General features: G+C 42.0%; 1 protein-coding gene across 4 annotated transcripts in view; it reads left to right on the top strand.

Annotated features, from left to right (window-relative positions):
* Positions 1–25,666, top strand: part of ATRN (attractin) — a 161,620-nt gene extending 135,954 nt beyond the window's left edge. The window contains exons 26-30 of one of the 4 annotated variants that reach the window (XM_036924629.2): positions 11,982–12,060; positions 15,448–15,555; positions 19,362–19,476; positions 23,074–23,219; positions 25,421–25,666. In XM_036924629.2, the coding sequence (XP_036780524.2) occupies positions 11,982–12,060; positions 15,448–15,555; positions 19,362–19,476; positions 23,074–23,198 (427 nt within the window). In that variant the 3' untranslated portion in view covers positions 23,199–23,219; positions 25,421–25,666. Of the gene's footprint in view, positions 1–510; positions 1,601–11,981; positions 12,061–15,447; positions 15,556–16,256; positions 16,876–19,361; positions 19,477–23,073 lie in introns of those variants that run through there. The other 3 variants (XM_036924628.2, XM_057502799.1, XM_036924630.2) reach the window with 3 other exon arrangements.
* Positions 25,667–27,378: the final 1,712 nt, after the last annotated feature.

Raw genomic sequence — 27,378 nt, 5'->3', positions numbered from 1 at the left:
CTCTTGTAAATTATGAATAGGAAGAAACTTCTTTAAATCTGATATATATATATATATATACACATATATATATATATAGTGATTATATAGAGCCATTACCTATATAATATATATATATATATATATATGCACACAATATATAAAGCCAACAGTGAACCACATTCTTAATGTTAGATGCTCTCCCATTGTTTGGGAGCAAGACAAAGATGCCAATATCACTTAGTTCACTCAACATTGTGATAGAGGTTCTAGCCAATATAGTAAGACAAGAAAAATTAAAATACATAAGAACTGGAAATGGAAAAAAAATAATCATTACTTACAACATGATTGTAGTCATAGGAATTCGAAGAACCTACAGAAGAAGTATTAGAATTAATAGGTCAGTTCAGCAAAGTTGCTAGACAAAAGGACAGTATTAAAAAACAGTTTAAAGGCATATATCTTTTGCAGCCCTTACCAGTAAGGGTAGATGCTGGCATGAAAACCATACAATTATATTTCCCATAGTAAGCCCTTCAGTGCCCTCCTCCCCTTCCTACCATGAAAGGAGACATCCCGGGAGCAGATGGCCTTGTGTCAAGATTCATCTACGTCCTGATGGGCCCACTTCCGCCTGCCATAAGCTGATGATGTTGAGGAAGAGAGTCGTCAAATTACCAATTTGCCTTTTTTGCTATAAAATTTACTTAAAATATATATTTTTTTACTTTGGTTATCTGGTGCATTTTGTTCTCTTGAGTGTAAGAGACCCAGCATTCTGCATAGCCTTTAGTTTCTGGATGATGACATCTCCACCAAGAAATAACAGTGGCATTCCTTCAGTCTTGGAGGGAGAGAAAAGAATCTAATAAAGACATTTGGCATTTCTGGGGGGCGGGAGGGGAACGATTACATTTCTATATTTCACCAACAAAAAATGAAATTTATGTATGTTTCTGTTATTTTGATAGTAAAATTGTTCAAAATTACAGCATCTCTAGATCAAGAAAAGAATGGTAAAGAAAAAATGGGGAGGGTGGGGAGACAGTCCACTGGCCCGCCCATGTAATAAATACTGTGTTGAGCTAAGTGACCAGTGAAACACTAGCACAAAGTCAGATTGTCCAGTGGAACATGATACATAACCAAGGGAACAGTTAAAGTTTCAAAGTTTCAAATTTGTTTGAGTGATGAAAAATTAAATGGAAGTAAAAAAGATTGTATTGCACAAGTAACTAAAAGATTAGTGTAGACTTGACAGCCAATAGTACATGTAACTTGATATGTAGCTAATGTGACTGAGAAACTGAATTTTTCATTTTATTTAACCTTAATTTAAATATTTAAAAACTAATACTTGACTCAATTTTCAGAGAACATTCCTGGGTATATGAATCAACATTTTCAAATCTGAATTTTATGAAATCTTAAATACAGATCAAATGTTTTCTGGTAAACATTTAGTATTCAAATTGAGATGTGCTTATAAGAGGCACATTGGGTTTTGAAGACTTAGTAGAAAGCAAGAATGTAAAAGTATCTCAGTAATTTTTATATTGCTCACATGTTCAACTGATGTTTTGGCTATCCTGGGTTAAATAAAACTGTATTTATTAAATTAATTTCATCTGTTTCTTCTTTGTAATGTGGCTACTAGAACATTTAAAATTACATATGTGGCTCACATTAAATTTCTTTGAACAATGATGATATAGGTAACACAAAGGGGAAAAAATTGTAGGCGCAACATAAAAAGATATGAAATAATGCTGAATAAATCTAAGAAGTATTTTAAAACCAAATATTAAAACTTAATTCAGACTTTTTCATGCTTGAAGACAAGAATTCTTACATTATAAAATATCAAAAATATTTTATGTTCATAATAAGTTTTCAGATAGCATGAAGATAAAATAAAAATTCAGTCTTTCCCTAATCCAACTTTTCAGAAATTTCCACTGTTAATATTTTGGTGTATATGTTTCCAGAATTTTTTTCCCTGTGTATATACATTGCACATGAGCTGGGGTTTTTCTGCTTCTTCAGTTTATAAAATGTGCTACCACCTCACTGTGCTGTAACTTGCTTTTTTTTTTCTCAGTGGTCTGTGGCTGATGTTTCCTTGTTTTTCTAAACAGCTTTTCCCATAGTATGAGTACCATATTTTTATTTAGTCATTAGTTTTCGACTCTTAGATTGTCCTGTTTTTGTTACACATCTTTGCGTTTTTCTATGAATATCTCTCTGAGATAGTTTTTTATCTTGTAATTGCTACCTGAAAATGCAAAAACACTGACAAATGGCCCCTCAGAACAGTTGCACGAAATGTACACTTCTCTGCAGCAAGAATGTAATTTCCCTTAAGTCTTTCTACCTGTTTCTCTTGCTCTTGTTATTCCTCAGCAGCACTAGAAATTGTTATTTTAATTTTACCAGTCTGGGGGGTATTGCTGGGATCTTGTTTTAATTTGGATTTCTTTGATTAGGAGTAATCATATCCTTTGCTCATATTTCTTTGGGGGTGTCTGCCTTTTTCTTACTGAAGTTTGGGATCTCATTATTTTTGTGACTGTTAACGTGTGTGTGTGTTCAGTTGTTTGACTTGTAACCACATTTTGGGGTTTTTCACCAAGCAGATCCATCAGTCTTTTCCTTTATTTCTTCCTGAGTATTCTATTGTTTTTTCATATTTAGGTCTCCCTTTATCCATCTGAATCTATTGGATATAGCTTAACTATTTTTCCAAATGGACAGACTTCAGAAACTTGTTTGTGAATCAAGGCAGGATATTAATTACCTTGACTCCAAGGTCACAACACCCGCTAGGCCACGAATTCACCCTCTATAATTTCCTTTTTCATAATATGCCCAGCTTAGCTCACTGGAGCTGAGTCGGGGCATGCACCACAGGACCTCTGTCCCGGTGATGCAATGCTAGCAGTATGGGGTGCTGGAAATTTGATGAAATTGCCTCCCATTCACAAGGAAATCTCCTCTTTCCACAGAAATGTAGATTCTAAAAGGAACCTGCCTTCATTCATGTTACAATAGAAAAAATTAAAATCCCAAGATCTCATTCCACCTTTCCAGCATTTTTCTTTTCGCTTGGTGCCAGGCAGCCAGGACATGAGCCATCTTCATGGTTCCTCCACAGGAGAGCCAAAGATTCATCCTATATGCATGCAAATCAAGTGTGTCATGAATCTTTGCCCTGTGACTTCCACCAATTTATGAGTCCAAGAGAGTTGTCATTTCCTTCTTTTTGATCATGTGAGCAGCAGGGCCCAGAGGAATGGTGCTCTTACCTAGTTCTCCTCTGTATTTTCCTCAACAGTACCAGATCCCACTGACCCATCATATTCCTACTACTACAAACCCAACCCAATTGTCCACTCTATAAAGCCTTCTGACACATTCACCCCAGAGTCCACCCCTTCTTTGACTCTGTGCTACTCATGTTTTTATGATAGCATTTAATCACCCTTTAATGTAGTCATTAGCAGTCTAGAGCTTAAGGGCACCCCATACACAGACAAACCTGCCATTTGACAAGCAAGATGAACGGCCAATTAGAGGCCTCTACTACAAGTTCTAAATTGAGTTCTTAGAGCCTGAAACAGTAACCTCATGACTGTCAGCCCTGGCTATACCTTAGAACTACCTGGGAATACTGATTTAATTGGTCTGGCATGGAAGCTAATTGTTGATATATTCTAAAGGCTGTCCAGTGAGTCTTAGGTTTAGCTGGCATTGAGAAACCCTGAGTTCACTGAAAGTTGTATGAATTCAGGAGCTGGGGCAGTATTACATCCATCACATGCAAGCTAAAGCATAGGAGTTCAGATGGGAAAGAACGCATATAACCTCTGTGGGGATGGGGCCATGGCCAAGCCTCCTGGCAGCCTCATAGTTCCAGTTCCTACAAGAGCTAGCTGCTTTAAGGTCTTGAGAGAGCCCCATAATTACTCACCTACAACCATCCAGTTACCTCATAGGTAGTAGTTATTGGGGATTTAAATTATAGGAACAATTTTTAGAAATAAATCTTTTTTGCTTCTGGCACCATTTTTTGTGTCCCATGACTTCCCCTTTGTTGGATGCTGCTGGTGTGGTCGTGGTGTTATGATGCAAAACTATATCCTGGAATAATCTCAGCAGAAGTCTGAGAAAGAACTTGATACTTGGCAGGGGCAGGGAAGGACTCATTGAGTATGAAGGCTGGAGTCTTGAGTTTTGCAACTTTGTCTTCTCTTTGGTTGTTTCCTTTAATTCTATTTGCTTGAGTTCTAGAAATCTCTGTTAGATTCGGGGTCTGTCCTCTGTATTTCTTAAATCTTTCTTTCTCATTTTCCTTTTGCACAGCATGCTAGGTGAGCTCCTCTGCAATGTTTTCCAGCTTATTGCTGTAATCCAGAGTTGAGTCCATTTCTTTGTTGAACCCATCTGATGAGTTTTTTTAAATCTTTGCTTATTTTCTAATACATTTTTCCTTGTAGTCTCTTTCAGTTTTATGAATGCAATTTCCTATTCCTTTGTAAAATTTGTGTATTTTGAGGTCTTATTTGTGGTCTTAATAACTGTCTCTCAGATGTTTGGGTTTTTGTTGTTTGGTACCTCTCTTTCACAATGTTGGTTTTCCTCAAAATGTCTGACTTTTGGTTGAAGAGTTCACGTTTGCCTGTGTGTGGATGCCATTTCTGTCTGTCCCCTCCAGTGAGTATGGAGTAGAGACAGAATGTGCCACTGGGTTGGGTGTACTGTGAGTTTATTTTCCGAACGAGACAGCTGCCATCCTGCCTGCCGCTCCAGCCCTGGACCAGAGCTGTCTTAGCTGCTGTCTTCTGTTGCTCAGCACAGGCAGAGACAGGGAAGAAGCCGCCTGGTGTGGCCACATCTGAATGCAGCCCCCCATGAACACTCTGCCGGTTTCCTCCCTTGTCGTACCCATTGGCTCTAGGCTTGGAGCACCTTTGATTTTGTTTACTTCTTTTAATTTTTAGAGATTTTATTTGTTTTTAAGCAGTTTTAGGTTTACAAGAGAATTGAGAGGAAGGTACAGAGATTTCCCATACAGCCCCTGCCCCACACATGCACAGCCTCCCCGACTGTCAACATCTCACCAGACTTCTACGTTTTTACTGAAGATGAACCTACACTGACATCATAATCATCCGAAGTCCATATTTTACTGTACGGTTTGCTCTCAGTTTGCATCAGTCCATCTAATGAGTTCTTTTTTAGTGTTCACTTTTTATTTCTAATGTATTTTTCCTAATAGCCTATTTCAGTTTTATGAATACAGTTTCCTATTCTTTTGTGAGATTAATAATATTTTGAAGTATTATTTTGTGCTCTGTTGGGTTGCACAAATGTATAATGGCATATATCTGTCATTATAATCTCTTACAGAGTATTTTCACTGCCCCCAAAATCCTTGTGCTGGAGTACCGTTTTGAATTTTCAGCCCTCTATAGTCTGGCTTCCATTTCCACATGTGATCTAAATTTCTGGTGGTTTTTGAGGGCAACAAGCACATCTCTCTTGCCAAATCCAAAAGATACTTTTCAGTTCTCATCTTTGACTTCCCAACAGTACCAGCCAACTGACCACACTCCTCAGTGAGACTCTTCTGGCCTTTGTGAGCCCATGCTGCCCGAGGCCACTCCTCCTCAAACCTCCCTTTCCTAGTCAACCTCTCACTGTGGATCTTCTTCCAGAGCTTGACCCTGGCCATCTTCTCACTCTGCTCTCTGACTGAACTCTGCCATCCCCATCTGAGGCGTAATGTGCCCAGAAGTGAACTGTGAGTCACTTCTCTCCTTTCCACATGGAATGGGCACTCCCTCACCACGTCCCAGCACCTAGAGCCCTGTGTCTGTATCTGTCTGCTCCATCCCCACCCCCACCCTCACCCAAACCATACAGTGTCATCTGGACTATTTCAATTGACTTTGGCCCTGGTACAAACCACAAAAAGTCCAGAGGAGACCTTAAAAATGTATCAGCTTTTGTCTATCACTTAACTCAATGCAGTGGCTTTGCACTGTATCTAAAATTAAAACCAGGGTACTGCATGAACTGGCCTTTGCTCCCCTCTCATATTCATCTTATGCAACTATTCTCTGCATTCCCCCTATGTGGGCTGCCTCATATTTCTTTAAAAGCACCGAGTTGTTTCCTACCTCACAGCATTTTCACATCCTTTTTTTTCTTTCTGGAACATTCTTCTCTCTACCCTTCAACCATACACTTTTATTTATTGCTTGGTTTTTCCAAACAACAACCAATTTTCTGACATTAACTGGGTGTCTACAGTTCAATTTAGTTATGATACTACCTGGAGTTAGCATAGACTTCATAGGGTACAGGCTTAATTCAACAAGACTGCCCCCACTTAGATGTCAGCCATGAATGGGTCCCCAAGCCAGCACACCTCTGATTACTCTACTACAAATCTGAGGTTCCCGTGACTCTCAACTCAGATTGAACAGTTTACTAGAATGACTCACAGAACTCAGAATATCAGTACTTAAAATCACAGTTTTGTTGTAAAGAATATAATTCAGAAACAGCCAAGTGGAAGAGATGCATAGGGCAAGGTATGGAGGTGGAGCGGGGAGTGCAGAGCTGTGCTCTCCCTGGGCATGCTGTCCTCGCTATACATCAGTGTGTTTACCAACCCGAAAGCTCCCCCAAACTTCGTTGTTCCACATTTTTCAAGGTTTCATTACATAGGTATGACTGATGAAATTATTGGCCTTTGGTGATTAAACTCAGCCTCCTGCCCTCCTGCCCTCCCCAGGGAGGACGGGGCTGAACATTGTAAGTGCGTGCTCATTGATTGTTTTTTTCTGGTGACCAGCCCCCATCCTGAAGCTATTTAGGTCCTGCTCTCCCATGAGTCATTCATTAGCCTACAAAAACACACTAGTGAACTACATCTCAGTAAGCCTGTTACAAAAAATAGTTCATTCAGACTCAGAGGCCCTGTCATTTTTTTTTATTATACCCTTCTGTATTGAATAAATTACTTTGTACAAAAAACTAGTAAAGGTATATTTTTAAAAGTTTTTTTAATTAAAAAAGTAGGCCTTTCCTTTTTAATGCTAAGTAACAGTCTGTGTAAAGATGAATCACTATTTATTTATCTATTTGCCCCTTGTGGGACATTTGGGCTGTTCCCAGTTTGGGGATATTACAAATAAAGCTGTTAATGAACATTTTTGTAAAAAAGGAGGGAAGGGGGTTATCGCTCATGAAATTTCCAAGCTTTTTAGAAACTCTGTGCCAGGAACACTGGACGAAGACCAAATAATTACGTTGTTTATTATACCAAACTCATCCTTCAGATCTTGGCGCTGTATCACTATCTCCAAAATTTTGTCTTGGAACCCCCAACTATATTGTGTCCCCTTGTTCTCGCCCATAGATTTTTTTCATCATGATACGTACTTTATATCTATGTCCAGTTAGATTCTGAGCTTCAAGAGAGCAGAGACACTGTCCCTTTTGTTCACTCCTACACACAAATAGACCTTCAGCATCTATCACATAGTCGTGCTCAAATGTATGTGGAAAGTAAACTAGACCTTGGGGAGAAGTGCAGGGTCATGAGGAACACTAGCACCAGCTTGTCTGAGGGAAACAAGCTAATGGTGCTGGTTGGTGGCTGGTTTTAAGAAGATGGAGAGGCCATATTCTAAGTCAGTAGCTCCAGTTGGCAGGGGTGTTATGTCCTGGAACAGGTGTAGGGAATGAGATGACCCTGCTGCCAAGTGCCAACGTAGTGAGGATTAGTCACTTTGTGGACTGGTGGAAGCCTGGATGACACCGTTAAAATTGATGGGAAACATCCTTAGGGACCATGGTAACAAGGACAGATGGTCATTCCATCACCTCTCCCTTTTGAAAGGTAGAACCTCTGGAAAGGAATCCAGAACTTCCGTTTTACTGGATTGTGTTTAAGAACCAAGAATGATTATCTTTTAGCCAAGAACGGAGCCCTTTTTATGAATATGAGGGAGAAAATAACTTTCCCAGAGCAAGTTAACCAGGTCCCAAAGAATTCACATGAAACCTATCAGGGGAGGAAGAAAACTATCCAGATAACCCTAATGCTCTGAAGAATAACTAATATAATACAGTAAAGATTCTGAGTGGGGCTAAGAGTGATCCAGATGAGAACATCAGCGTGACGTCAGCTAGAAAAAGTACTTCCAGTCTCAAGCACAGCAGAGTTCTAGATCGGACAAGCTGTTAAGCCCTGTTTGTGTCTCAGTGAGCTGCTTCTCCAGACTCCAGTTGGGGCCTTGTGTATAAAGTGGGAAATTGTAAGACTTCAAAACTTGCTCACTCTGAAGAGTCAAATGAGGTAATGTATGCAAAGGGGCTTTTTGTCTGGGGGTGATGTGCCGGAGTGGTCAGGATGATGGCTGTGAGTGGTAAGAGGAGAGACAGACAGACATGGAAAATCTGCGTGGCTGGATTAGAGGTGCCTTAGAGAGGGCAGCAGGTGAGAGAGGATAAAAAGGAGAAACAGGTGATGTCACTCCACCCAGCCAAAAGGAGGGAATTTAATGGGAATCCTTGATGTGGGTGAGATAACAATGTTTTTGTTAAACTTATTATCTGAACTTCTGCTAAGACTTGCCAGATTGACGGCAGACATCTTGACAAATCTATGACTTGTTGACCATTTTATTTTCCAGAAGACAGACTGATATGGGGTCCTGTCACTCTGGATCCAGTTCTAACCAGAATAGTGAAGTGCAGATCACAGGACCTTGGGAAGAAGCAGTGGCATCTGTGTTCAGGCTGGCTTGGAAGTCAAGGCCAGGCCAAGAAATGCCTATGTAGTTACAGGAAAGCTAGACTTGTAAGGGAGGGAAAAAACAACCATTATTAAAGGCCTTGTCCTCTAGAAGGAAAGCTGATGATGCTCTCAAAGATACTGACACCATTCTAGCTGCGAAATTATAAGTAAGCTGGTGAGAGAGAGAGAGAGAGTCCTCAAACACTGAGCTCTCAGACAATTTTTGACTTTTCAAAAATACATACAAAAGATAGGTGTGGATTTTTTTAGAATAATCTCAGAAAAGTTCAAGCCTCTGATAAGCAGGTACAGGTTTAGATGAAAGGCCAAAGGAGTCTTGTTTTATCCTTAGGTACAAAGCTGGCAGTAAGTGAGAGACCCGTAGCCTGGGGCCAGTGTCCTGGTGTGGAAAGACAGAAATGTATTTCTTTGCTGATCTTTGAGTGACACTGGCAAATGTTAACAGTGGTCAAGGCTAAGCAATAGACATAGAGGGATTCGCTAGATCATTCTCTCTACTTTTGCTGTTTGAAAATTTCCATTATGCCATGTTTCTTTAAAATACATTGTACTGAAAAATAGAGAAAACAGTTGGTAAGAGGCCTTGATGTGGGGTGAACACGGAGTTACAGCCCCACCAGTTTGGGGAAAACAAGATGGGACAGGTGTCTGCAAGTGCCACCTTGTTTGAAACAACTAGTAAATTCTTCACTGTTGTAATGCCCCAGGAGAAAACACGCACATAGCAGCTTTGAAGGGCCATCCATGTATGCTATTAGTGTCATTTCTTAGGAAGCTGAAACTGGGTTGTTGGTGTTCTTAATGGGTCTGTCTTGAAGTTGGAAGCCCCAGCAAGGCCTGGGGGAGAGGGGCACAGACCTGCGGTACTGAGCAGTCCCAAGAGAGGCCTCTGAAGCCAACCTGTACCCAACCACGTCAGGAGCTTCTCAACCAATTTAGAAGTTCTCATGCTGTTCATGTCCTTCCATGTGGATTTGCTGCCTCCTTATGTTTATTTGTCAGAATAAAAATACAAAAAGCGCTGAAACCAAGACAGCAGGTTACTGTTCTCAGACTCCTTTATTGCCACTTCCTGTTCTCCCCAACTTCTTGATGGTGGGGTGCCCCCCAGGACATTCTGTATTGGTATTCATTCCCTAGGTGACCTCATGCAAACACAGGAGATATGCTGATGATCCCACATGCCATCTCCAGCCCAGACCTAGCACCTAGCTGCCAGGCTCATGTTAACTGCCCACGACCTCTCCCCTTGGCTGTTGGGGGAGTATCTCAGAATTCAGCATGTCTCAGACTGTCTGCTATCTCGCGCACTCCACGCACAGCCTCTCCTGTCTAGGTTGATGGCAAGTTCCTCAGGCCAAAAACCCTGACTTTCATACCCTGCATCTAGCCCATCAGGAAATCTGTTGTCTCGAACTCAAATTATATCCAGGTTGCAAAGTGCTTTTCACACCCCTGCTGCCACCAGCCTGGTTTGAACCTCCATCTTCTCTCTCCTAGACTACTGGTCTCCCTGTTTCTGCAATTGCTTTTCTGAAGGATCTCCTCTGTGTAACTTAAGTCATGACACTTATCTGGTCAAAACGCTATAGTACTGGCTCCTCATCTCACTCAGTAGAATCCAATACCTTTATAATACCTGCAGGCCATCTGTGATCTGCCTGTCCTTGCCCCTCTGACTTTTGTCTGTGGTCCAGCTCCCCCAGCTCCAGCCATGCTGGCCGCCTCAGGTTCCTCAAGGAGTCCTGGGCACATCCTCCCCTTTGCCCTGGTATGTTTCTGTAGACAGCCTCCTCCAAGTCTTTGCTCAAATGTCACCTTCTCAAGAATTAAGGCCCACTCACTCTGACCATTCTGCTTTAGAGGGCCAGTGGCACTCCTCAGCCCCCTTCCCCTTATCTTTTTTTCTGTAGCATTCACTACCTTCTAACATGCTCTGTAATTTATTTTGTTTACTGTTTCTCCACCTGCTGAAATGTAAACTCTAGGGGGAGAGTGTTCTTTTGTTGAATTCATTGATGCATTCTATGAGCCTAGAACATGACCTGTCCAAATAAATTATCTATTAGAGGGCAAACAGAGACTGTCAGGGAGGAGGGAAGACTGGCCCTGTCAGGATAGCCACGAGGCCCAGCAAGACAGGAACTGAAGGCTCTCCCCTGAGCGATGACCCTGGGAGCCCCTTCTCTTTTGTCAGCGAAGCCATTGGAGGTGCCTTCACTCTGGTGCATCTCAGGGAAGCGGTGGACTGGGATCCCTGAGGTTTCTACATGTGAAAGGGCAGAAGTTCATTCATCCTAGAGGGCCTTTCTTAAGCCTGCCGGGGGGTCAGCACTTGGGTGCACTGAGGCTGCCATTTGAGAAGCTGACCCCATCTGCAAATGCAGAGCTTGGCCCTGCGTTTAATGAGTAAAAATGCCAGGTTTAACTTCAGCAGTTATCTAAGAGGTTTATTTGTTAGTCTCATTATTCCTTTAACCAGAAGTCTGTCACTCTCTTTGGTGTCGGTAGCTTCTCAAACCTTTTAACACCTGGTTTACAGATGACAGAACATTAAAATCATTTCCTGTTACAAGACCGCTGGGAATTATTCTCTTCTAATACTTGCAAGAAAGCTGTCAGCTTGAGTTTGATCAATTTATTTTTTATAAAAAATATATGTATTGACTTTGTAGAATTATAATTGAATATATATTATCACATGACTTTAATCTTCCATGTTTACCACTTCCTTATGAAAAGCTGATTGTTACTTTAATAGTTAACTTTTCTCATTTTTTTAGACTTTACCAGTAAATGTTTGCTTATCCAATTAAATACTATGCTTTTTATGTGTTATAGTTATCTCAGAATTACTATTCTTCTTTGGGAATAGTACATTCTTCTTTGGGAATGATGGGCCATTCCAATAAAGGCCCAGTGGAAGGCCAGGGCTGTCCCTGAGCACCTTGTGGGACATACAGTGTAGAGGGCAGGTCAGGTAGCTCTGCTTATCAGTGTCTTCTCACACTTCACTTCCTATAAACCAGAACATAATTGTGATGACTCATTAGCAACGTGCTTGAAGTTGGTATTTGGGGATTATTTCCCTTCCTGGCTGGTGGTGTGGATGAGTGTGCCAATTCTGGCCGCTGGGATGATAACTTGGTGCTTTCCTCTCTCACAGTTGTTTCCTCTCTCTGCTCCTGGTGGCTGCTGTGGTTTGGAAGATCAAACAAAGTTGTTGGGCCTCCAGGCGTAGAGAGGTAAGTCTCAGTGGGTAAAGATGAGGGAATCCCTGTAAGCATTTTCCTTTCTATGTCTCTCAAGCTAGTTTTAGCTACTGGGTGGTAATTGGTAGGCATACTCTCACTGAGATTAATGCTGCCCTTTCTGCAGTACAGTGTCAGTAGACTTCAATCAGTGCTATATAAAGTGTGATTAGTTCTGCACCACATGGTCTAAACTTTCTAAAAGGAGACCCAGATGTTGACTTACAGGTGCCAATATTACCCTATCCTTAACTCAGGCTGGAGATCTGAGGGAGGGCTTGGTAGCACAGCCTTCCCCAGAGCCTTTCATAAGAATGAGAGTAAAATCAGCCATTTAAGCATCTCAAAAATTTCTTACTATTTAAGGAAATTGAAGAGTGTGTCTAATTAAGTTTTTGCTTCAGTTTTGAATTTCAATGAGTCTTGATTTCTTTCCAGAGCTGTATTCCAAAAGTAATAGAAAGTCAAATACTTACAGTTGACAAATCAAATAAATAAACATGGTGAAAAATTGCAACCTAAGAACTTTGTTTATTGCAACTTGCACTTTTGCTGTCTCTGCCCTTTGGTCCTCCTCTTTATGGCATTGTTGCTACAGGAGGTGCACTTAAGATAGACTTACGTGTGTTCCTTGGTTTTTTGTATCATGCCTTTTTCTACAGAATTGAATCTGTAGACTAGAAGAGAACAGGAATATCTACCATAAAAACTCAAAAGCACTCAGCACTGTTTATGGAACATTAGTGTATATAATAGGGTTAAAATAGGCTCAGGAATATGGGCCTCTCCCTGGGAGCCATGACACTTTTTCTGAGCCATGTAGAGGTGATCTTATCATAGAAATAATATCACATACTCTTTTGACATCATTTTTAAAATTCAGTAGATAACATGCAGAGGGTTTTTAAAGATAGTTCTGTTATGAAGACATTTTAAAGTCCCGATGAATTACGGAACGCTCTGAAAAAATATATACTATCCTAATGAAGTAAGAAATAAGCGGGAAGCCTCAATAAATCAGTAGCCAGAAAAGGAATTAAAAACTTGTCAAAATATTACTTTCTCCACAAAGGACTTGAGACCCAGGGAGTTTCAGTTTGAGACGAGCTTATGGAGATAATAGTCTATTCCTCTTTGTGTGCTTATCAGAAGTAATTATTGCCAAAAGATATAAACTAACCCCAAGCAAAGGAAAAGATGGAAAACCTGAAAAAGAGTCCTAATTCATTTTTTGCATAGAAACCTTGAATCCAGAGCCTGAGACAGGTGGTACCAAAATATAAAGGCCAGTTGCATAATGACTGTCAGCCGCAGTTCAGTGTACCAGTGTAAAAAAGGATCATTTTACACTGGAAAGCCTATTAGAATATGTTATACCTGTGGGTAAATATAAAACCCAAATTTTAGTAGTGGCCAAATATCATTTAGACATTCAAAGAAATTCAACACCCATTTCTAGTTTAAAAACAAAACTCTACCTCCTTAATAACACTAATGAAGGATATCTAGATAAACACCATCACTCAGGATAAGAAAATACTAGATGTTGTCCCAGTGACGTCCAGACAAGGTAGTCATCATAAGAGCTGACATTTGAGCATTTCTGAACTCCAGGTATTGTTCTAAGAGGTTTTATATAGATTAGCTAATTTAATCATTACAACAACCCTGTGAAATACTAGCAGTTGCTTCACAGATGAGGAAACTGAGGCTCTGAGGGGCAGAGTAACTTATCATCATCGCACAGTCACTAAGAGACCAACCAGACTGAGCTTTTACACTGGGGACTTCTGTCTTCATACACCATGTTCCTAAGCATCATGAAGTCCCCCCATAGTCACTTAATTTTGTTCTGGATATTCTAGACTGTGCATTAAGAGGAAGAGAAGTAAGTTTTGTTATTGTTGGAAAGGGGACAGATTACTATTTTCCAATAAGATTATTGGCACACAGTACAGTAGAGATTTGCTTGTGGAAAAATTAATAGTTAAGTACATCAAAAATAAAGAAGTGAATAACAGAAGGCACACCCAACTAGAAAATATTTGCAACATACATTGGAGAAAATAAAATGAATTACCTTGTAGAAAAAAGATTTTTTTTAAAAAGTATGCTTATTATGCTGCTGATAACCAATAAACTAAGCTTTTACCCTTGTGATTTAAAATTTGTCTGTAGCTGTGAACCTGATTGTTCAGAATATATTTCTCCATTTCTAAAATGTCATTCATGATTTATCCCTCTCAGAATTGTAGAAGAAATGATTTGATGTTATTCACAATAACAAAAATAGCAGCTAGAACTGCTTTAGTCCCTGCTATGGATCAGGCCCTGTTTTTAGTGTCTTTACATGCATCACCTCCTTCCCTTTTCAGAAAAGAACTGGAGGAGGGTAGATACTAGATACTCTGGCTCACTGTGACTGGCACTTCAAGTAGCACAGAACCCAGAGTAGGGTTGCTGCATGTATTTGTTGAATAAATAGGTCAACAGTTTTATGAGATGTAAGAATGTTATTACTGATATTTTAAGAAAATATTTAACATGAAAATGCCCTTCTAAAACAGAGCCATGATCTGTCTAGCCCAAGATCCTATCTTCTATAATAGTTCCAAGGGGGTGGTTTGAAGTAGGCCTGACTGACTTCCATGACATGATCTCAGAGCTTCAGTGACAGGCTGGAGCTCTAGTACCCTTAGTGATAGGATTGCCCATCCACCATGTGCTACGCACTTTATAGTTAAAGCATCTCATTTGAACTTACTGACACTCTTAGGGGATTAAAAATCTGTTTCCGAAAGGAGGGAACTGAAGGCCAGAGACTTTAAACATCTTTTTTAAGGTGACAAAGCTGGAGAACTTTGGATCAGGGAGTCACATCCGGGCCTTCCTAAATGCAGAGCCCCTGCTTGTCCCTCCAACTCTGCAGAGCTTTCCATTCATGGTTTTAGCTTACACCACCCCCTGAATAAAGAGCTCTTTCTCTGTGACAAGGGACAGGTTTTGTTGCTGTGTAAATACTTATTTCAGGTCTCAGTAGAAAGAAAGCCTAGCTTTAGTCTAGTAATAAAAATATGAGGCGATAGGGCTGCATCATTTATTTTATGTATTTAACAAGCAGGCATCATAGCATATGCCCATCAGTACTTCAGTGTGTGTCTCCAACAGATAAGGACTCTTTCTTTAACATGACAGCAATATTAAGTCCTCACATTATCTGTTTCATGGTCTGTGTCCCATTTTCCCCAACTGTCTCAAAAATACCATTTTGGACTTGATTTGTCTAAATAAGGTAGGATAAGGTATTTTTAATATGCAGTATTCTCTAGGGAAATCTCATCAGTACCAGTTGCAGTAATGCTTTGCTGTATTATTCAATAGCAACTTCTTCGAGAAATGCAGCAGATGGCCAGTCGTCCCTTTGCCTCTGTAAACGTCGCCTTGGAAACAGATGAAGAGCCTCCTGATCTTATTGGGGGGAGTATAAAGGTGAGAATGTGATTCAAAAGTCTCTCTAAATTAACTTGTCAAAACTCATTCTTCTAAGTCTGGGAAACCAGAGAGAAAACGAGAGCTTTATTCTGTTGCCATGGATGTTTTCCTCTCTTTTTAACAGTAAGCCAGCACACTCAAGTTGTCAGGTATACATTTATTTTCATATTCTAGTCTTTGTTTTTTTATTTTTTTTTAATTGAGGTACGTAATAAAATGAATAAATCTTAGTGCATAGCTAGATGAATTTTGACGTGTCTGAACTCACATAACCATCACCCAGATAATTTTCCAGTCTTTGATGCAAGTTGTTAAGCAGCCTTGTGTTCAGGGGATTTTAAAATATAAATGGTTTTGTCTGATATTCTTGCAAGTATTCTGTGGCATAGTGCTTTAAAGTGTGTATTTGAAAATAGCTAAACTGAACAGCTGTTCAATTTATATGTATTGGGGGGGATTTTTTTAAAGGGGCAATATTTTAATACACTATGCAATCTGTGTAAAATAAGTATTTCTGACCCCTTCAAAAAATATGATGAAGGATATAAGACTTTCTCTTTTGGCAAAATGATGAAATATTTTAGATACTCTGGGGAAACAGCTGTAGATCCTGAACAAACATACTTATTAAAGCATTACTGAGCTCACAGGAAGTAGGTGAAAATATCCAGGGACGACTCTCCCTTCCCTCCCTGCAGAAAGAACAAACCATGAATCAAGCAGAACCATGAGTCACCTAAAGTTGTCCACATCGCTGACATACCAGACTACCACCTGAAGCAGGTGCAGATCCACTCTGTAGGAAAACATCCCCAGTTCAGCCCTTTAGGATCCCACAGATCAAAACCAAGTGAAGATCACCAAGGACAAGAGAGGCAAGCCGCTGTGAACAAGAACAGAGACAACAGACTGTGGATTTAGACAGGACTTAAATGTTAGGATTGACATCTAAAGAATACAATGTAGCTAGGTGCAAAGTGTTTAAAGAAATAAAAGATGGAATCATAAAGAACAGATCTGAAAAAGAACCAAATGGATCTGTTAGAAATGGAACAGATAGTTGAAATTTTTAAAATAACTCAGTTTATATGTTAAACAGTACATCAGACAAGTGAGGAAAGAACTTTTGAACTGGAAGATGAATCTGAAGAAACCACACAGAAAATAGAAAAGGAAATGGAAAATGTGGCAGATAATAAGAATCTGGAGGGTAGATGAGAAGACCTAACATATATGTTATATGATATATGTTGTATGATCAGTGTAGGGAAGTTGGAACCCTTGGCACTGTTAGTGGGAATGCAGAACTATGCAACTGCTGTGGAAAATGGTATTGCTCTTCCTCAAAACAATAAAAATAAAATTACCATGTGATCTAGCAGTTCCTCTTCTGGGTATATACATGTAAGAATTGAAGGCAGGGTCTCAAAGATATATTTGCACACCCATGTTCATCATAGCATTATTCACAATAGCTGAAAGATAGAAGCAACCCCAGTGTCCATCAGTGGCTGAATGGAGAAGCAAATTGTGATCCATACATACAACGGGATATTATCCAGCCTTTAAAAGGAAAGAAATTCTAACACATGTTCCACCGTGGATGAACCTCGAGGGTATTATGCTAAGTGCAGTAAGCCAGTCACAGCCAAATACTATATGATCCTACTTATATGAGGTGCCTAGAGCAGTCAGATCCATAGAGAGAGAGCAGGATGGTGGTTGCCAGGGGCTGGTGTGGGGAGAATGGGGAGTCACTGGTTCGTGGGTGGGGTTTCAGTTTTGCTTGATGAAGAGAGTTGTTCTGAAGGTGGATGGTGGCTGCACAACAATGGGTGTGCTGACACCACTGAGCTGTACACGTGAAAGTGGTCAAGATGGTGAATTTTGTTATATGTATTTTACCACATTAAAAGGTCACTTACAAAGAAGTTACAAAGTGAGAGCTGTCTTCTCATTGTAACACCAGAAGCCAGAAGAAAGTGGAAGAACAGCTTCAATGTGCTGAAAGAGCAGAACCGCCAACCTGGAGTAGTGTGCCCAGTACCCACCTTCCAAAAACAGGGATGAGAATGAAGATACCTTTGGAGTAGAGAAGCAGTTTGCCACAAACAGACCCCTACAGAGTGTCTAACGGATGTGCTAGAAAAAAGGAAAATTAGCCCAGGAGGATGCGCTGAGGTATAAGAAGGAAGAGGGATTAAATAAAATTGTGAACATGTTACAAATCTAAGCAAACATTGTCCTGATGAAGTAATAATTCGTGGGATTAAAAAAACAGACAAACCTGAAGTACTGAATAATGCATGTCATATGTCAGCAGCATGTGACATGGTTGATTACTCCTTAAAACACTCTTGACTGGGAAGCTCTCTTGGGGTCTCTAATCAGGGCACTAACCTCATTCATGAGGGCTCTGCCCTCATGACCTAATCACCTCCCAAAAGCCCCTCCAAATATCATCACATTAGGGGTTACAATTTAACATGAATTTTGGAAGGACACAAACATTCAGACCATAACAGTGATCTTTTCCATCATGGATTTTAACACCTTGATCTCTGCACCCAGATCTCCTGTGAGCCTCTGACTTACGTACCCAATTCCTTACTCATTGCCCCACTTGGATGTCTTAACAGGCATCGCAAAGTTAAAGTGTTCAAAACTGAGCTCTGGATATTGCTCCCCGCACCTGCTCCTCTGACATATCTTCCCCAGCTCAGTACGTATCACTCCGCCATCCTAGTTGCTCCATGGAATCATGCTTGAGTAAGCCTTGCTCTCATTCTCATTGGATCTTAGTCTCATCAGCAAGTCTTGGCTCTATCTTCAAAAATATTTCCTGACCACAGCGTACCTCCCTCACCACTGTTGCCACCTTGAACCGCTGTTGTCTCTCACCTGGGTAGTCACAGTTGGATCATAACTGGTTTCCCTACTTCTGCCATTTCACCCGTCTAGTCATCTCCCTGTCTTGCAGCCGGATGGATTCTGGAAAGGATTTTCTTCAACCAAATTGAAGAAATGGATGACATATTTGGGGGTATGGAAGGCATAATTCTAAACATATCCCCAGGACTCCCATCTTGTCATTCAATCAAACATCACTCTAGAGGTTTCTGCAGGAGTCATAAAAGTCCCAAGGTAGTTGAGACCTTAAGTAAGGAGTTTTCTCTAGCTGGTGGCAGAAGAGGAAGCATGAGAGGGACTTGCCATGCCGTAGCTGGCTTGCACCTGGGGCCGTGTGAGGAGGAGTGTGAGTGCCCTCCAGAAGAGAGTAGTCCGTGACTGACCACTAAGAAGGGAATGGGGACTTCAGGCTGACAACCACAAGCACCTGGATCCTGGCAACAACCTGACTGAGTTTTTAAACAGATTATTCCCCAGAGCCTCCAGATAAGAGCCAGCCCAGATGATAATGATTTCTACCTTATGAAGAGCTGAGACCCTTGAGACCATTGTAAGATAAGAACTGAGAATTTTCCAGAACTGCTGGAAGACATGAATAGACCCATATCCTTAAGCAGAGAATCCCTACAGAGCTCACCTAGACTCCTAATCTAGAAAACTGTGAGATTATAAATAGGTGTTCTTAAGCAACTGTTTGTAATTTGTTTCACAGCAATAGAAACTAGTAGAGAGCACTCAACAAGAGTAAAAACTAGAGCTATAAAATCATTTCAACTAAATTGCTGGCCAGGGCTGGAAAGAGAACAATGAAAACTGGTGGATGCTGGAGTAGTCTGTAATGTTAAAGCTTGAGAAACACCACTTTAGGTAATTCTTTGTTTTTCCTCCACCAGACTGTTCCCAAACCTATTGCCCTGGAGCCGTGTTTTGGGAACAAAGCCGCTGTCCTCTCTGTGTTTGTCCGGCTCCCTCGAGGCCTCGGTGGAATCCCTCCTCCTGGGCAATCGGGTGAGTAGATGAGGGCCAGTGACAAACCTGGTTTATGTTTCCAACTGGGAGGATCCTTTCCTAACTTAGGGAACATGGGTACAGAGGTGATGCTGAACAGTGCCTGCTTCCTCTCGTGGTGAGGATTTGGTGAGATGATCCCATTGTTGCTGCTGTTCCCCAAACAGCTCCTGAGGCCCGTCCTTCCCGGTCCAGCTCCCTGGCCGCCCAGAGGCCTCATTGCTCCCAGCCACACTTACATTTGCTGCCAGTATTTTGGGCCCCCTGAGGTCTTCCGCTCCCAGCTTGTCCCTTCCTAGGCTCTATCTCGGGGAGTAGGCTTTCCCCTCTTCACTCTTCCTGCTCAGCCGTCTTACCTGTTCTCGCTGCTTCCCCCACCTCCTCCAAGTTAGTATTCCTAGCACTCATCCATTTCTTTGCTTTTCCACCCTATTTTATTTTATTTTTTATTAAGGTATCATTGATATACAATCTTTGGAAGGTTTCACATGCACAACATGTTTACAACATTCACCGGTATTATCAAGTCCCCCTTAACACCCAATTTCAGTCACTGTCCATCAGTGTAGTAAGATGCTATAGAGTCACTACTTCTCTGTGCTACACTGTCTTCCCTGTGACTCCCCCTACATTATGGGTGTTAATCATAATGCCCCTTAGTCCCCTTCTCCCTCCCTCCCCACCCACACTCCCTAGCCTCTTCCCTTTGGTAACTGCTAGTCCCTTCTTGGAGTCTCTGAGTCTGCTGCTGTTTTGTTCCTTCAGTTTTGCTTTGTTGTTATACTCCACAAATGAGGGAAATCATATGGCACTTGTCTTTCTCCGCCTGGCTTATTTCACTGAGCATAATACCTTCTAGCTCCATCCATGTTGTTGCAAATGGTAGGATTTGTTTTCTTCTTATGGCTGAATAATAATATTCCATTGTGTATATGTACCACCTCTTCTTTATCCATTCATCTACTGATGGACACTTAGGTTGCTTCCATTTCTTGGCTATTGTAAATAGTGCTGCGATAAACATAGGGGTGCATAGGTCCTTTTGAAACTGGGCTCCTGCATTCTTAGGGTAAATTCCTAGGAGTGGAATTCCTGGGTCAAATGGTATTTCTATTTTTAGTTTTTTGAGGAACCTCCATACTGCTTTCCACAATGGCTGAACTAGTTTGCATTCCCACCAGCAGTGTAGGAGGGTTCCCCTTTCTCTGCATCCTCGCCAACATTTGTTGTTCCTTGTCTTCTCGATGTTGGCTATCCTAACTGGTGTGAGGTGATATCTCATTGTGGTTTTAATTTGCATTTCCCTAATCATTAGCGATGTGGAGCATCTTTATATGTGCCTGTTGGCCATCTGAATTTCTTCTTTGGAGAAGTGTCTGTTCATATCCTCTGCCCATTTTTTTTAATTGGGTTATTTGCTTTTTGGGTGTTGAGGCATGTGAGCTCTTCATATATTTTGGATGTTAACCCCTTATCAGGTATGTGGTTTATGAATATATTCTCCCATACTGTAGGATGCCTTTTTGTTCTGCTGATGGTGTCCTTTGTTGTACAGAAGCTTTTTAGTTATATAGTCCTATTTGTTCATTTTTGCTTTTGTTTCCCTTGCCCAAGGAGATGTGTTCAGGAAAAAGTTGCCCATGCTTATATTTAAGAGATTTCTGCCTATGTTTTCTTCTAAGAGCTTTATGGTTTCATGACTTACATTCAGGTCTTTGATGCATTTCAAGTTTACTTTTCCACTCTTATTTTAAATTTAAGGCATGAATAGCAATTAAACAACCTAAAGGAAGGTTTTGAAAATTTTACTCATAGTTCTACTCCAGCATCCACCAATTTTCATTGTTCTCTTTCCAGCCCTGGCCAGCAATTTAGTTGAAATGATTTTATAGCTCTAGTTTTTATGCTTGCATAACTATCATAAATATTTTTATAGTTTATTCCATAATATTTTACCATTGTCTTTTACACTGTTCCATGTATGAATCATAATTAGGTAAAAACTCCCTTATTGTGGAACACTAAAGAAATATGGAGTTCAGTTTTGGAAGGATCTTGACTGATCATGGAGTGCTTTGGAGGGATGCCTCAGGCAATATGAATGTTTTAGACAACTTTCAGCTGAAATGATTCTGGAGGTCAGGGGTCAGGGTTGCCTTAGCCAAAGGAAACCTTGTGTCTGTGAGGAAAGAGTGTCCCAGAATCCTTACCCAGGCTCTGAGCTCTGCAGCCTTCTGAGGTCAGCCCTCAGGTGCAGACGGACCTCCAGCTTAGCTTTCTGTAGGGTGTGGGTCTGTGAAGTCCTCTAGGCACGGCCAGGCCAGGGTTTATTGTCTTTAGTTCATAGGGAATTCACTTAGGGATTCTGTGTGTTGACCCGTAACTCAGCCTTGCCTGTGTTGAGAGCAGGATGACTCACTGACCTCACTCTGGAGCCGTGTCTCCTGCCACCACCACCCTGCTCAGCAGACGTTGGCCGGTGCTCCCTGAGGGCAAGGTTGGCTGGGGTGGTGACAGGTTTGCAACACTGTGGCCCTTCGTGCCCCAGCCCCCTCACTCCTGATGAAGGCCTGATCACTGCTTGAGACTCACTGAGTGGGGCCATCCTGGCTACCCCTCCTAGGCCCATCTTAGATGGTATCCTCTGGACTCTCAGAGCACGCAGCTCTGCCTTTGCTGTAACAGTTGTCACTGGTGTGGAGTCTCTACTACAGGCCAGGCATTAAACCAGACACTTAAGAGCCATCCTTTCCCCATTCACCCATTTTATAGACTTGGCAAGGTGAGGTAACAAGCTGCACTAACGTGGCTCCTGAGAGCCTCAGCAGGGCTCTGAGCCTGGGCTGGCCTTTTCCCAAGCATTATGAGTCCAGCTTCCCCAGAGCTGTGCCTTCCCTAATGAACATAAAGTTAATCGGTTCCCGATACAGAGAGGAGACTGGAATCACCAGTCCCTGAAGTGGAGGTAGTAGGGTCACGAGCCAGTCACCATTCTGAGACTTTACATGCATTCACTGACTTCTCACACAATCGCTGTACCATTATCATCCCCATTTTATGAATGAGGAAACCTGGGACAGCTAAAGAACCTTGATTATTCCAGAATGTGGCCCCAGAGACTGTCCTATCCTGTATCATGGTGTAGATATAAAAATAGCTAGTGCTGGTTGAAAGATGTGGAACCAATGTGAATTTCACCATAAAGAGGGCTGCTTTTTCTTGGTACCCTTTTGGAGGCAGGAGGAGAAATGTAGCGCTGAGAGCAAGTCTGCAGTCTTTTGTAAACGCCCCCCCACCAGGCAGGGCACTCTGCAGGGCTGATGTGCTGAACTTCAAGCTACAGCTTTTGTGTAAAAAGAGAGAGGGAGTTGGGGGGGCAAAGAATACTATTTGTATTTGCATAAATAAACCCTGAAAGAATACATACAAATTCATGAAGCAGTTACCCAGAGGGAGGCAGAGCGGAAGTAAGACTTTACTTCCCACATACTTTACTTATTTATTGCACCATGGGAATGTAAAAAGAACTTAAAATTTCTTTTGAAAACAAAAGCAAGCTGCTCCCTAACATGTGCTCCCCCTATGCATTCTCCCAAGGTCTCGCCGTGGCCAGTGCCCTGGTGGACATTTCTCAGCAGATGCCAATTGTGTACAAAGAGAAGTCAGGAGCTGTGAGGAACCGGAAGCAGCAGCCGCCTGCACAGCCTGGGACCTGCATTTGATGCTGGGGCTGGGGACTGTCCGTGAGTGAGGTGTGGCTGCCAGGGCCTCTGCAGGGAAGGAGCAGGCAAGGAAAGGCTGTGTGAAGCGGGCGGAAGACTGGAACTCTCGGAGCGTCTGACTCATCTGCATGTTCACAAGCTTTCTTGGACGGTTTCTCTCATCTGTGCGCCAGCATCTAACCTTTTACTTTTGCATAGGAAAAAACTGATTTAATTGCAGGTCCAGGGGCAATCCGGCAGTTGGAGGACAGGGGTAGAGCCAGTGAGAGAGCTCAGGCTGATGCTCAGGGTCGCATGTGGAAAACTTCCTGGGACTGTCTCGACTGTGCAAAAAACAAACATGTAGTGTTTACAAGTAGACATTCGCCATCTGTTGTTCTGAAATGTGGTCTTTTAAAAACCAGTCAGATGAAGTGACATGTTTTCATCATCTGAAGCCTGCTATCTTTTTTAAAAGATGTGCTACTTGCACGATTTAGGCAGCTCTCTCTTCCAGGGAGTAGCTTTTTTCTAGTTGAGAATTAATAATGGTCCATCTCTTTTGAATCATATCAAACTAAGATAGAAGGGGGCTATTTTAAATGTCAAGATCAGCAGTGTTACTTAGAATGTAAACTGATGTAATAGGTAGTTTTCTATAGCAACTTGATTTAGTCTTAATCCACTTGAAATTCTGTCTCTCACATGCATGCGTGCAAACGCACGCACACACATACACACTAAGTGCCTAGACTTTAAATAGATCTAGCAATTGGAAAGGTAGTAAGCCTAAGTTTTTACATAATTGCATTCCTACATTCTTACAAAATTTAAATAGCTACCATTGGCAATCTACTCTTTTTCTAAAATCTAACTTGCAGCCAGGAAAGAATTTTCTCACCCCAAGGAACGTTTAACATAGCCGCAGGAACCAAGAGGACATTAGAAATGACCTAACTGTGAAAGTTCTTGTTTGTATTGTCAAAAAGGACATGAAATAAGGTGTGGTCCCCGTGTGCCCTCTGCCCCAGGTCACTTCAGGCCTGCTGTTGGCTTCAGCCCTTCTGGCCACTCCTGCCAGGGCACCACAGAGGAAGAGACTTGCATGTTGCGTGTCTCCCTCAAGCAGAAAAGAGTATGACAGCACTTGGGACTCCTGGATTGAAGAGCAACAGTGTGTTCCCATAGCCTCCTCACACTGCAAGTGGAATTGCACACCTGGGAAGGGACAGTCCCCTGTTGTCCAGCAGAACCTGCCCAAAGCCTGGAGAAGGACCTGGAGCTGTTTGCCCTCCTCTCTCCAGGAGAGGCCAGCAATCCCAGCCTCCTTCCCGGAAGCAGGCAGTGGCCGTGGAGAGGGCCGCAAATGGTGATAAAGATGAAAAGCACATGGAAAAAAAGGAGGAGGAGGAAGGACTATGCTAAACAGCAAGTGCCCGGTTGAAGTGGGTCCCTGCTCCTCTCCCCATGGCACTGCCCAGATGTTGAGTTGGCCTTATCTGTGGTGTTCTGTATTCTGGCATTATTCAGCAGCCTCCTGAGATCTCTTCTTCAAAACCCAGGGTTCTGTCGCAGTACTCTATTGGGATGGACCTTTAGACAACAATGCTTAAGTCTGTGAATTTGGAAAAATTAATACTCAAAAGAGCAAAGGCTGCGGCATTTCACCTTCAAATGCAGTGCCTAGAGAGAGAGAACTGTCTCTTCCCCAGTGCTAACCCCATGCCCTTGAAGAGTTGCCTGGAAAGATGTTTTCAAGGAAGTTGAACCATAGAACACTGATGTACAAAACACCTCTACTTTGAGGCTTGCCTCTCAGAAAGCTGCTTTTTCACATCATTGTTAAAGAGCAGACAGTTCTAGAAAAGACCCCTCCTGTTCTACATTCCCCATATCCCTCCAGATCATGGCCCCCACAGAGAGCCTGCCATGAACTGGCCCTTTGCCCCCTGTAATTGCCACAAGGCCTCTTGGTAGACAGAGGGAGGCCACTAAGAGGGTCCTCTCACTAGGAAAATCCTTGTTTGTCCAAAAGACCAGTATTTCCTTGACCAAAGGAATCCCTTCTCCATGGGTGTTCCATACCTTTAAATAACATGCACCATGTCACATAGCCACCTGGTTATTTATTTTTCCTAAAAGATAATGTTTATTTTTAAAAAGGAAGGAAAGAAGGAGCAAGTTTTGTTTAATTCCACTCCAACAGTGGAGTAACAGCTGATCCACCTGCTTTTCCTTTGCAGCCACTAGCAAACAGCTTCCTCCAGGCTCAGGCCCAGAGGAAAGGAGTGACAGGAGAAAGAGGCACTCAGCTTAGAGCCAGTTACCAAGAGAGTCACATGGAACTTCAAAGAAATGCCTGCGTGTCACGGGAGAGCCTGTATATAAATTAAAATAGTCATGAAAACATTGATATGCTTGTACATAACTTATACAGTAGTGCCCAGAATGTTCAGACATTCAGAGTGTACATAAAACAGAAAACTATCTTAATGTATTTTTATTACGTATAATGGTGTCTGAGTTTCACCCAGTATGTTTTTGTGCCATCTACTGGATATCCAGGTTCAGAGAACTCCTCCTTATAGGCCCTGTAAGTTTGATAGCAAAGCCAAGAAAGGCGTCCCCGTAGTGCTGATGTGTTCAAGTACATCTGGTACCAATGGGATAACTCCTAACACAGAAATCGTCTAACAGCACATGTAGGAAGAACCGGGCATCTGGTCCCTTTAAAGCAGTGTGTGCAGAGACTCGAAGGCAGCAGGAATGTCTCTGTCACTGTTGTTGGCTCTGCAGTGCGTTGTGGTTCTTTCTGATAGCCTCTTGGTGCTGTGGGTGGTGGCAGGGATGACCCATCTCATCCTGAGAAATGTTTCTCTTAGTGTCTTAAGTTCAAAGACTATACCTATAGAAATAAGATTTTCCAGAAAGGGGTCTTCGAGGCTGCATTTTGTGGTGATTTTGTCTAAACTTTTAATGACCATTTCCCAGGACTATAGTTCCCTATACTGACAACTGGGGGTGGCTAGTTCATTGATAAATAGTCATGTCTGCACAGGGAACTAACCACACACAGCCTGGTCTATCCACCTCCTACCCACTCCCTACGCACAGTTTAGGGAGAAGTCAGCTTCCCTGTGAGCATCACCCCTCAAAGGTGGGAGGAGGTGTGGGAAGAAAGCAACTCACACTCCACTCAGCTAAGCCCAAGGAGAAGCAGCCCTGGACAGGAGGACTGTGAGCAAAAGGAAAACAGTAGAGTATCTCGGTGAAGCCTGAGGTGCCAGCTAGGAGCTGCACTGGGTGGCCTGGGACAGATGAGAAGACCAGAGCACTGCTGGTAGAAAAAGAACTACCCTTCAGTGCAGATCTCACTCCTTCAACTTTGTGGAGTGTGCTGGGGGTAGTGATTCACTTCCTTGGGTGGTGGTGCCACTTCCGTGAGCACCTTTGATCCTTCAGTGTCATTTGTTTTTCCAGTCATGCAACGGTTACTCACTAAGCACTTGCTAACATCCACGCTAGGGCAGTGACCAAGATGGAAAGAAGCTCTTCAGAATTACAACAGAACCCAGCTCCTCAAACCCCTCACCCCAGGAGATCTTTCTCTATAGTGGTTTCAGTGAGAATTGGCCATCCTGAGGACAGACCTGGGAAGGCAGAGGGTCTGTCCTCGGGCTGTGCACTTGCTCTCAGCTGGAAATGTCTGCCCCATTTCTCAAACTTAGTTCCAACCATAAAAGTCATCGTGATGGTTTGCAGGTAGCCAGGCCCGCCAAGACACACTTTCCTGAAGTTGTTGAGACTAACACCCACCCTGCAGGGCGATGGCTGGGACTGGAGAGGAAAACAGGCGCCTTCTCTTTTAAAGGCAATAATGAAATTGACTTTCAGTAACTGAATTTGTGCACAAAACATTCTAAAACACTAGTGAAGCCTGTTTTGTTTAACTAATTCTGGCTCTGGAAATGTTTTTGTTTTATAGCTCTTAACGGTTTTTGTTTTTTTTTGGTTTGGATTCAAGCTTAGTTTGTTAATATGTATAATTTAGCATCTATTGCACTCATGTAAATATGGAGTAAGTATTGTAAACTATTTCATTGCTGGGGACTGTGGGTGTTATACATACATTTAGGACTGCAATTTTTTGGTATTTTTTGTATTGTAAAATAACAGCTAATTTAAGCAGGAACAAGAAAAT

This window comes from Manis pentadactyla, chromosome 5 (genome assembly GCF_030020395.1).
Source record: "Manis pentadactyla isolate mManPen7 chromosome 5, mManPen7.hap1, whole genome shotgun sequence".
NCBI classification, from domain to species: Eukaryota; Metazoa; Chordata; class Mammalia; order Pholidota; family Manidae; genus Manis; species Manis pentadactyla.
This window is presented reverse-complemented; position numbering and strand designations above follow the sequence as displayed.